Genomic DNA, 11,655 nt, shown 5'->3' with positions numbered 1-11,655 from the left:
ACTAACCACCTGATACCGTACTCGTCTTATGACGCGGCAGTCAATAGTGGGGGCCATCACTCAATGGTGGTGCAAGTCACGAGCGAACTTTTCGGGCATCCCGTGGGGGACGGAACCGTGGGGTGTCCACTAGGAGCCGCGTCAATGAATGCTGTCTCGTCACCGACACCTTCCAGCGACGTATTCTCAGCCGCGTGTCATGCGTGTGCTTAATGACTAATATGCCCTCGAATTTTAAAAGCGAGGGCTTCATATGTGGGATGCGGGCGACGGGTTTTTTCGGAAGGAAAGTGAAGCACACGTGTCTGTCGTGCCAGTGCGGTAGGAGCAGTTCGCACGAGAATCCCATTTAAGAGGGCGAAGGAATGCATCAATGGCGGAGGAGGTTGGAGCGCAGTGACTAGATAACTGCAAGCGAGAAGAGAGCGAGAGGGTCTGGGAAGCCAAGCTCAACTTTTTCCACCTCTTTCTTTCGGTACATCGAGCAGATTCGAATCGATAAGGAGTTTACCGGCGGATCGAGTTGGAGAAAAATGGCGAAGCGGACGAGCGGATGCTTCCTCCTTTGTCTCCTCTTTTCAGGTCCATTCTTCTTGATTTATATCCTTCTATCTGTGTTATATCACGTCGAGTGTTTTAGCCCAAATCATTTAGCCATAATTTTAGCATATTGATTTCTTTTATTTTTAAAAAAGAAAAAAAAAAAAAGAGAGAGATTGATGCGATTTCGCCCTGGAGAAGCTGGCAGATAGTGATGAGTTCTAGAACTTCTTAAATATAGGTTTTTTTTTTTTGGATCAGAGAATTCATGGGCAATTTTGGTGAATATGTTTATGATTGCTGTGTAGTTTGTGATTCTGTCCAAGAATGAGCAACGAGATTAGTTTACTAGGTGTAGACAAAAACCACATGCATCCTTGGTGCCTTCCTTATAAGATCCATGCATGGATGAGGTTATCTTATCTCCCCATGCATGGGTCTCTACGCTAGGTAAATGCCCCCTGAGTTATCCCCTTCCAAAGAGTGGAGATGTCTTAGAGGGGCCGTTAAGGTGACAACTTCACCTTTGCTCCAATGGATGAGATTATGTTACCTCCACTGGTTGGCGCAGTTGATACTTGCATAAGTGGTTGTTTCAATAGTTCTTAGGATTAATTCCCAATGGGTGCAAAATGTCTTGGGTGTCTAACCTCCCCCATGCAAAGGTCACTGCGCTAGGACAAATGCTCCCCTTTGATTTACCCCTTCCAGAGAGTGTGGGGCTGTCCTAGAGAGGCCGCTAAGCTCACAGCTTCCAGAGAGTGTGGGCCCAACCTAGAGGGGCTGCTAAGGTGACAGACTCCAACTTTTGCTCCCATGGAGGAGATTATGTTCGATTTAGTTGGGTTTTAGTTTGATGTGATTATAATGTATCTAGCACTTTTTGTTTAATGATCCCATCATTCCCATGTTTGCTGTGGGGACCAAGGTTAGCATTTAAAAATTGTCAGGGGATGCGATGAGTTGTGTTTAAAATCTAGTGTTGTACTCTTATGCACCGCCCAATCACATGACCATGTGAGTGATTCCTGTGTCACCAATGAACAAGAGAAAAAATGTTAATAAAATTCAGCTGATATGATAAATGAGCTTAAAATGGTTTTCTGGAAGAGAGATTAAATAGTTTTAACATAACTTTCAGCAAATTATGCATGCACATGGGGAGTACAAATTGCATGTGTCAGTGAGTGATTACATAATAGAGCATTTCTTATTGGGAGCTTGAGCAATAGATTGGGATTCAGGCTAAAAGCAATAAATTTTGGAATCACCCTATGATTGTTAGAGGGGAGATATATAATACTCCCTTGGTTCACTTGTTCACAAAAGACGTATAAAGTGCAGAAGTTCTTACTCCTTAAAGGGAATAAACTTCTTCTGAAAGAGAGCAGAATTTTCCTTTTTGATAAAGGTTTTCTGGATGTAGTCATTATCTGTTTCCTTCATATTTTGTAGTTTTTTCATATCTGTGGTGAATACATAGCACACGGCAACATGGAAGCATAATGTTTGCACTTTCCTAAAAGCGAAACATTTTGAAATGCTAGCAGCCCTATCAAGTCTTGGAATGTAACCAAAAACTTTGTCATTTCTTGTTGAGTTTTCTCATCATTTGTAAATTCATCCTGATTGCTTTGTCAAATTCATTGTTAAGGAGAGCCTTACTTTGTGTATATGCAACCAGATTGTATGGCACGAGCCAATTCCTTTCTGCTGGAAGCTTTTGTTATTCTCATTGGCATCATTTTAGAATCTCCCTCGTCTCTGCCCTTTTCATTGCTTTTTTTTTCCAAAAAAGAAAACAAAAAGAATGATTACTTCTGTATTTATGAACTGTGATATGGAATAACATTCATCTTTACAGGTCAAGTTATCCAAATTCTTGGCATCACAGTAGGTATCAATTATGGGCAAATTGCCAACAATCTTCCTTCCCCAAATCGAGTTGCAAGCCTACTACGTTCCCTCAACATCAGCAGAGTAAAGCTGTATGACGCTGATCAGAACGTTCTTAGTGCGTTCATCAATACTGACATCGAGTTTGTAATAGGAATTGGCAACGAGAATGTGTCAACAATGACTGATCCAGCAAAAGCACTTGGATGGCTCCAACAGCATGTCCTGCCTCACCTTCCTTTTACTAAGATCACCTGCATAACCGTTGGAAATGAAATCTTCAAAGGAAATGATACTGTTCTGATGGCAAATCTTCTGCCGGCCATGCAATCAGTTTACCGTGGCTTGGTTTCTCTTGGATTGGATAAAAAGGTAAATGTCACCAGTGCTCATTCCCTTGACATGTTAGGGAACTCTTACCCTCCTTCAGCAGGCTCATTCAAACAAGACCTAGCAGTTTATATCCAGCCAATTCTTAACTTCCATTCAATGACAAAATCACCCTTCCTCATCAATGCCTACCCTTATTTTGCATACAAAGAAAACGCTGGAACTGTCTCCTTAGACTATGTCCTCTTTGAACCCAATGCAGGAGTTACCGATGCACTCACAAATCTGAACTATGACAACATGCTATATGCACAGATTGATGCGGTTTATGCTGCTGTCAGAGCATGGGGATACCCTGATATTGAAGTCCGGATTTCTGAGACTGGATGGCCTTCTAGAGGGGACTCCGAAGAGATAGGAGCGACACCAGAAAATGCTGCGAAGTACAATGGTAATTTGCTACAGAGGATAGCCATGAAACAGGGAACTCCAATGAATCCTTATGTTCCTGTAGATGTATACGTCTTTGCATTGTTTAATGAAGACTTGAAGCCCGGGCCAACTTCTGAAAGAAACTACGGACTATTTTATCCTGATGGCACTCCTGTTTATAATATCGGTTTGCATGGATATCTTCCACCTATGTTATCTTCGAGTTTCAAGGTAAACAATATCTTCTCGCTTGAGTATCGAAATGTACTAAACTTCCACAGAAAAAATCATTAAGCCAATTATTTTCTTGGTTTCTTTTTGCTTTTCATCCGTATCTCCATGAGTAACCTGTGTTTATTGCTGTAACCATTCTTATCTTGCAGATGGTGCCAGCTTTGAGCACTCTGGGAATTGCCATTGTAATTTTGCTCCTAGCCTGACAGATATCTCTACGACGTCAACAGAAGTGGATCGATAAGTGGAAGAGCTTGTTGACACTGACTGAACACACACGAATCGGATTTGATGTCTTCCATGGCGATGTCGGCAACAATGCAATTAAAATTGCAATCATTGGAGATGGGATGCAGCTGATTAGCATTTCATATAAGTGGGAGCTCTCATGGTGCCTAAATGGCATGTGGAACGTTGCTATGTGTGCTCCACAGCACTGAAAGTTTCTTTTTGCATGGAACATGATTCTGTTCTAATAATCCCTTAAAGCCTCTCGCCCTCATTAAAGATATTCTTTTCTTTTCTTTTTTGTTCTTGGATTTTATCAATTTATTCTTCTCTTGTTCTAGTTATTCTGAAAAAAAAGATCAGAGAGGACTAATTCATCACAAGGCAAATGTGAAAGTGTATACATGGTGGTATCTTGCTGTGCTGCCTGTTGCCGTTCTTTATGTTCTTGTGGCTTTTCTTTTTTTTATGCTGATGGAACATTTTTACAGCCTCGATGGATCAAGAATGTGTTGAATTCCTTTTCTACGTGACCTCAGATTTTGATATCCTATAATATATCATAGTTAAAATTTTGAACCATGGATACTTGAATAATTTGGTTAACGTCTTACCGTTGTACCATGCCCGAAGGCACTTACATGTCTTTAAAGATCCATAAACATATCTAGGTGGTCTTTGTTTACATGTCTTAACACCAAACCCCTAAATATGCTCACTCCATAAACATGTCTAGGTGACTGCTATCTTAGTCTTGTTTTTAAATTTTTCAATATTCAAATGACAAAACCATAAACAAATAATATAATTTATCGATTTAGATGTATTAATCTTATGATTGTCATCTCCTAAGATTAAAAAAAAAACTCAACTTTAAATTGCATAAGCATGGGGGCATGCATACAAAACATACACTGTCACCACACTTAGATACTTAGAATTTGTCCTATGAAATCCTTTAACTCTCTTTTTCTTTTATAGAAGGAAGGATAGATTTTCTATCTCAAAAAATTCCTCTTCCTTCATTCACCTGATTGCTCCATTATTCAGGGCATCATCTCAACTGTTCAAAACCAACGATACAAAGTTGTTTCTTATAAATCAAAGCTATTTCTATGGCAAGTGTTTGCTTTATACAATTTTATTAGATCATTGATATACTTGACCAGTAGTCATGGTGTCGCGGTAAGACATCCAGGTTCTCATCTAGGTCCTCACGGTTTGAACCCCAGTTACGACATATTTGTAGGAATTTTTGCTCCAAATGGGGATATAACCAAAGGATGTTGGACTTCTGGGCTGGCCGAAGCATGCACTTTCCGATTTACTCTGGTGATCGGTGAAAAAATTCCGTGGGGCTGGACCTCAGAAATAGTCAATTAGGTTAATTGAAATTATCATTTTCATAGATACACTTGATATAAACTCCCCTCGGGGCGATGCGGTGGTTAAGGTATGGGGTATTGTTACATGAGATTTTGGGGTCAAAACTCGACGTGTCCAAGCATGCTTGCCACCTACACTAATGCTAGTAGTCACCCGTGATTTACTTCCTCCGTATTGGCCTAGGGATAAGTTTGCGGAGACGCTGGGGGCGAGCAAATCGCTTTTGCCATATTGATACACTTGATATAACCCCATGATTTATCTTCCTTCATATAATCTAAGGATGGACTATGAACGGCGCCTGAGATGAGCGTAATCATTTTTACTACAATTGATATAGGGGTGTCAATTTGGGTGGGTTGGGTCGGGTTGAGTTTTTTTTTTTTTTAACCCAACCCGAACCCGAGTTTAACCCAAAACACCTAAACTCGAACCCGATCAACCCGAACCTGACCCATATAACCCGAAAATCCGATTCAAAACGATTTTTTTGGACTATTTTCCCTATAATTCTTCACTTTTATCTCAATACTCCATCATTATCATACAAACATGATATTAATATACATAAAAACATCTAAAATTTTAAAATAAAATTTGATTTAACCCCAAAAAAACCCCCACAAACTCCTATATTTAAGTCAACCCGGGTCAACCCGAACCCGACCCGATCCGACCCGAAAATTTTTAACTCTCCAACCCTCCAATCCGAACCCAACCCGAACCCGAAAATGGCCAACCCGAACCTGATTTTTTTCGGATCGATTCAGATTGGGTCGTCGGGTCGGGTTCATTTTTGATACCCCTAAATTGATACACTTGATACATCAGACATATTAGTGTTAGAAAAAAAAAATGATATTTTAACTGATAATAGATCAAAATTGAAATCAAACACAAAATTAGTATAGCAAAACTAATGCATGTACCAGAAATTGATCATCAAAAACTGAATGTTAAACTCACTTTGCTAGATCATCAGAAACTAAACAAACGTAGGTTTGCCTAAACCAGAAACTGATCAAGTTTCACAACCATATCCACAAATTGAACATCAAACTCAGCTTGGTCCATGATCAAAAACTCATCATGGTCTATGATTTAAAAAAAAAAAAAAACTCATAGTTTCAATAGCGCGATCAGAACACACCAAACCTAGCTTGGTACATGATCAAAAACTTATCAGAGCTTGTGTTTTCTTTGTAGATCATGTCTTGACAAGAAAGCTGTTGCATTCCCAAATGCCCTTTTAAGCTCATCTCTCCATTTCACTTCAAATATTTGAATATAGGCTGAGACAGTATCTGAAGTTGATATGCTGCGTGCTCACCCACATCCATAAAAAAAAATGGGACTCAATGGTTTGGACATGTTTCACTCTGATTTTGCTAGATGATAAAACAAATGTTTAGTTATTTGCTACTGAGTCTTCTATTTAAAATGGGTATCATCTGTATCCTAACAGTGGACATATAATGCACCCAATTGACCTTTAAGTATTTAATCCCTATATATTGAAGATGTTCAAAAGTATCTTCCTTAATTTTTATTATCCCTGCAATTAAACTGATTGATCCAGCAAGCTAATTAATGTTTTTATGCTCAAGGTCCAATTGATATTATATAGCTTTCTATTATGTATTCGCCTAAAGCTTCAACAAGTTTGAAAAACCTTATGCAATTATTAGGTCTAGTTCATTGTACCTGTTAATTTGCTGACCCATATACCTGAAATTAACTGGAAAAAAAAATCTAATTCAACCTCGGTCACTGGTAGTAACTACCAACAATATTTCTCTATTATCTTTCACAACGAAAAGAGAAGTACATGCAATAATTCTTACTTTAAAGAGAGTCTCCGTTAGCTACTATCGACTGTTGATGGAGACAAGAGTTTAAGGTTACCGCTCGATCACTGATGAAGACAGGGGTTTATAGTCGCCGCTCGACTTTTAACTTGGCCTGGTCGACCCAAGAGTCTGGAAAGCTTTGGTTTTTATTCATGTTGATCCTACATCCATAAAGCATATAAATAAATACATGTATATTTGCTCACGCACCTCTCGCCCGAGTCTGTAGGATTGGAGATGATTTGTACTCCACGTCCGCTCGAGTCGTCTCCCGTTTTCGTCTTCCAAGTAATAGGCCCCCAAGCAAAGTTTCTGTACGACCTTGTAAGGTCCCACCCATGGTGCCTCGAGTTTGTGATGTCACCGACCAGCTTGATTTTCTTCCACACCAGATCATCAACTTGGAAGGACCTCAGGATCACCCTCCTGTTGTAGTTCTACCTCATCCGTTGTCAGTAAGCCGCCATTAGCTGAACGGTCGATTTATCCCACGTTTCATCCACCAAGTCGAGCTCCATTAACCTTCGCACGTCATTTCTCTCGTTGTAGAGTCACACCCGGTCGAATTCTACTCCAACCTCTACAAGAACCACCGTTTCTCCTCCATACACCAGCTACAATGGTGTTACGCCAGTCGCTTCCTTTGGAGTCGTGCGAAGTACCCACAAGGCACTTGAGAGCTCGTCGACTCAGTTACCTCCTGCGTGGTCCAGCCGAGTTCGTAAGCCTCTGAGGATCTCCTAGTTTGTGACCTCCGCCTTGCCATTGCTCTGGAGGTAAGGGACTGTGGTGAAGGTCTGCTAGATGACATAACCTTCGCACCACTCCCTGAGCTTCCGACCCACAAACTGCCTCCCGTTATCTGAGACGAGCCGGCAGGGGATGCCGAACCGACAGAGGATGTTCTGCCATATGAACTTGATGACCATCCGCTCGTTTATCTTTGCCAAGGGCTCAGCCTCCACCCATTTTGAAAAGTAATCCACAGCAACGAACATGAACCTTCATTGACCCGTCGCCATGGGAAATGATCCCACGATGTCCATACCCCATTGGTTGAACGGGCAAGATACCGTGGATGACTTCATCTCTTCGATCGATCGGTACGAAATATAGTGATATTTTTGGCAGGATAGAAATGTGGCTATTGTTCGAGCAGCGTCCTCTTGGAGAGTTGGCCAGAAGTATGGCCAAAAGAATCTTTCGAGCTAGCGAACAACCGCCTGGATGATTTCCATAGAAGTATTGGTGCACTTCTTATAAGATGTACGTTGCATCCTCTGATCCAACACACTTGAGCAAGGACATAGAGAAGGCTCTGAGTGATGTTCTTATAATTGTCCATGACATCAATGTTACTGAAAATATGAAAATGCTAGACTGCTTAGTAGCAAGCTAAGGCACTAAGTTCTAGTATTGATAGATTGGCCAAGGCATTTGCCATGGGAGAAGTATGAAAGTTCTTTTCTAAAAATTCTAAAGTAAAAATGTTTTATCAAAAGAATGACATTACCGGTAGAAATAGGAATTAAAGTGTAGGTTATTGAGTTCAAGCAAGAAGATTTCTTCCTTGACCATCATTGTAAGGTTGTAATCAACATACTCCAGGATGTTAATTCTAAATGACAACGTCTGAATTTATTGTGTGTAGTCTTCTATTGGCACAAAAAAGTCTCCATTGACGAAGAAACATGTGATTATTCAAGGGAAGAAAGAAAAGTTTCTCATATAGCTTCATGATTGAAAAATAAGCTATCTTGTTTGATAGATCTTTAATTCAGATTTTAACAATTCTAATCATTATGAAGTTAGAAAAGGTGCATGTTGCAAAAATAAAATTGTTAAGGAAAAATGTTTTGAACAGTAGTATGGAGTGCTCTTTGGGGTCAGATGTCCTTTTACTAAAGAAAATCAAAGTGGGATGTCTAAAAAATAAGGACACTCTTTGATTTTGTCAAAAAAAAAAAAAAAATATGGATGCAATAAAAGTACCAAACTTAAAAAGGTGCAAAGTGCAAAAGAAATAGGTTGTCGAAGCCAAAATGAAATTTTAAGGGTGAAAATAAAATAAGGTTCATAATAAAAAAACAACCAACACAAAACTAAGAAAGCACCTTTAGTTGTATTAAAAGATGATTACGTTCACCTCACAGTCTACCTCTAGGTTACGTAAAGAAAAGTAAATTATGAGATTAACTTATAACTAACTGTCAAATAGACAAAAGATGCAAGTATGTTAGCGCCTGAACTGTAGAAAATATTAACTTGTACGGATTTTATAACGTAGACAACCAGTTATATTTAAGAGAGGTAACGTTAGCAATGGTAAGAAGATTCAATCCTCACTCTCTCTAGTCTTCTCTTTCACTATATCTTTCATTTTCTCTCTTAAGCTCTACCACTAGAGTTTAACTTAAAGGTTGGAGGGACTGTGTAGACATCTACGACACCCTCTGATGCGTGTTAATTCACCTAAATTCACTCATATCATCAAAGGAAGCTTTAACATAGACATCCCGTAAGGAGGCGGATTTTGAATGCATTAGCCATCCTCAAACATATATTCTTGAGCAGTGAAAAGGCATCTCAATCTTACTTTCGAAGGAGGCATCAATCTTTGCTCTGGAAAGACAGAGAGGATGAGATCAAGATTCACCCACACTACATTTAGAATGGTTCTTCTCTTCTTTGTGTGCTCGATGCACTTTTCTTACTCTTCTGCTACGATTGTTAAACATTGTTTCTAATGGATAGCTTTGGGGCTTCTCTAAAGGTACGTATTGAACCAATGCTTGGTATGGAAGAGCTCTAAGTGCTATTTATGCAAGGGAAATCTACAAGGAAGGAAGAGCTCTAACTTTGGGCTTCTTATGGTGGAGGTTGCTATTGCAACTATGACCATGATCCCAATAGTGGGTGGACGATCAGTCGACCAGACACATCACTAGCACTACCTGGGAAGTGATCAATTGAGGCCCAGTCAAATGAGGACTTATCACAAACGGAGTGTGAGCGAGTAGCGAAGATGACATGCAACTAGTAATGACATTGGGTGAGCGACGACTCATGTTAAGTAAAAGCAGAGCTCTTCATGTATTCACCATTTCAATGAACGATAGTGTTTAGATGGCACCATAATGGTTCAATAAAGTTTCACTAACGCTTAAATTGATCTATAGCCAATGAAACAATAATTACAAATGAGAAGTAAAATTAAAGTTAGACACTAAGACTACGTTAATGTGGGATCCTAAAACATGAGAGAGAGGGTGAATCTCATTTGATTTAAAATCCTTTATTTTCTTTCATAAAATTACAATACACAGCGAAATAAAGTGAAACGAGGAAGACAAAATTAAGATAAGTTTATTTTTTACTTGGTTCGGATCCTTTCACAACTCATACTCCAAGATATCCATTAAATGATAAGTGATATTACAAATATGAATATAATGTACAAGTAAAATAAATATACCAATAACCAATGAATACAAGATGAAGTGTAGGTTGTTGGAAGCCTCTCAACGTTGTAGTAATCGTAGCTTGCATGAGCAATGAATGAGCGTAACAGAAAATCAGAAGGCAGAAGTTTTATTTGGCTCGAAGCTTGAGACTTCTTTTATAGGTCTTATTCCGTTGACTAATAAAGGATTCCATTGATTGAACCTATTCGTCGATTGATCCATCTATCCGTCGATTGATCTCTGATCTTTCCTTAATTGTTGCAATCTGATCCGTTTAATCCCGAAAATCTCGTTGTTCCCTCGACGGATCAAAGTCTTTCCATCAATTGAATATCTTTTTTACCTTTTATACTCTAATTTGAATCTTGATTAATTTTGGAAATATGTTGATCCGTCGACTAAACACTCTTTTCCGTCGACGAAACTGAAAATTCCATTTTCGTTCTAGATCGAATCTTATATTCTAGTTTTTCATGGATTCGTTAATTGAACACTCTTTTCCATCAATAGAATGATCTTGCAAAAAATAGATTAGAAAATTTATCCTGCTAAACAGAGTTAGAGCATAAACCTATAAAATAATATTAGTACAAATATAGTATACATGATTAAGATAGTTAGAACAGTCTTAATCTCAACTTAGAAACCTTCGTTGGTTTCTTCAGTTAGATCAGCACATAAGGTTTGTTCCTACTGGTACACGATCTCAGTGCACTACCACTAGTAGCTTACCTCAACTCGCCTGGTAAACATCGGGTCCTCCAAACATATTTTGACTTAACAACTTAATATTGGATTGACTATCAGGACTTCCACTTGACTCGATATCGGGTCTTCCAAACATATCGAATCCACCTGTCAGATGTCAGGTCCACTTGACCCATCTAGACTTCTTGTCTGGTTCCACGATCTGTTGAGACTTTCCTTGCCTAGTATCGAGTCCAGCTGACCTACTAGGACGACTTTCCAAGTTGAGCTTTCTGCACTCTTGATCAATTCATAAAATAATAATAAGACTTAACTTGAACATTTGACAATATTAAAACATAAGTTTGATTATGGTGCTCTTGCACCAACGTTTAATATTTATAGAGGGTCATTATCTACAAACTCTAAGCCTAGGTGTTGGTACAATTTACACTAATGATCCAACTCATATTTTGATGAATGACAAGGGGTCTAAAGTTAGAGTGTTGTGTTGTCTAACTTTTCTACTAAGTATGCAGGAGTTAACTGGTCTAAAGGACTTGATGCAAAGCTGAAATCTAGTTAGGTCCGCGGGACCCTATAGCTGG

General features: G+C 39.1%; 1 protein-coding gene across 1 annotated transcript; it reads left to right on the top strand.

Annotated features, from left to right (window-relative positions):
- Positions 1-350: 350 nt before the first annotated feature.
- LOC122020001 (glucan endo-1,3-beta-glucosidase 14-like) lies at positions 351-4,084 on the top strand. Its single transcript, XM_042577686.1, has 3 exons — positions 351-582; positions 2,405-3,429; positions 3,582-4,084. Exons 1-3 carry the CDS (start codon positions 534-536, stop codon positions 3,636-3,638), a joined length of 1,131 nt encoding a protein of 376 aa, XP_042433620.1. The 5' UTR covers positions 351-533; the 3' UTR covers positions 3,639-4,084.
- The last annotated feature ends 7,571 nt before the right edge of the window (positions 4,085-11,655 follow it).

The sequence above is a fragment of the Zingiber officinale genome, chromosome 9A, assembly GCF_018446385.1.
Source record: "Zingiber officinale cultivar Zhangliang chromosome 9A, Zo_v1.1, whole genome shotgun sequence".
In the NCBI taxonomy this organism is placed as follows: Eukaryota; Viridiplantae; Streptophyta; class Magnoliopsida; order Zingiberales; family Zingiberaceae; genus Zingiber; species Zingiber officinale.
This window is presented reverse-complemented; position numbering and strand designations above follow the sequence as displayed.

What these genes read in the sequence shown, in the direction of transcription:
- LOC122020001 (XM_042577686.1), top strand. Translation starts at nt 534, where the DNA reads ATGGCGAAGCGGACGAGCGGATGCTTCCTCCTTTGTCTCCTCTTTTCA. An exon ending in CCTTTGTCTCCTCTTTTCAG is followed by an intron (nt 583 to 2,404) that starts GTCCATTCTTCT and finishes TCATCTTTACAG; the next exon opens with GTCAAGTTATCCAAATTCTT. An exon ending in TGTTATCTTCGAGTTTCAAG is followed by an intron (nt 3,430 to 3,581) that starts GTAAACAATATC and finishes CTTATCTTGCAG; the next exon opens with ATGGTGCCAGCTTTGAGCAC.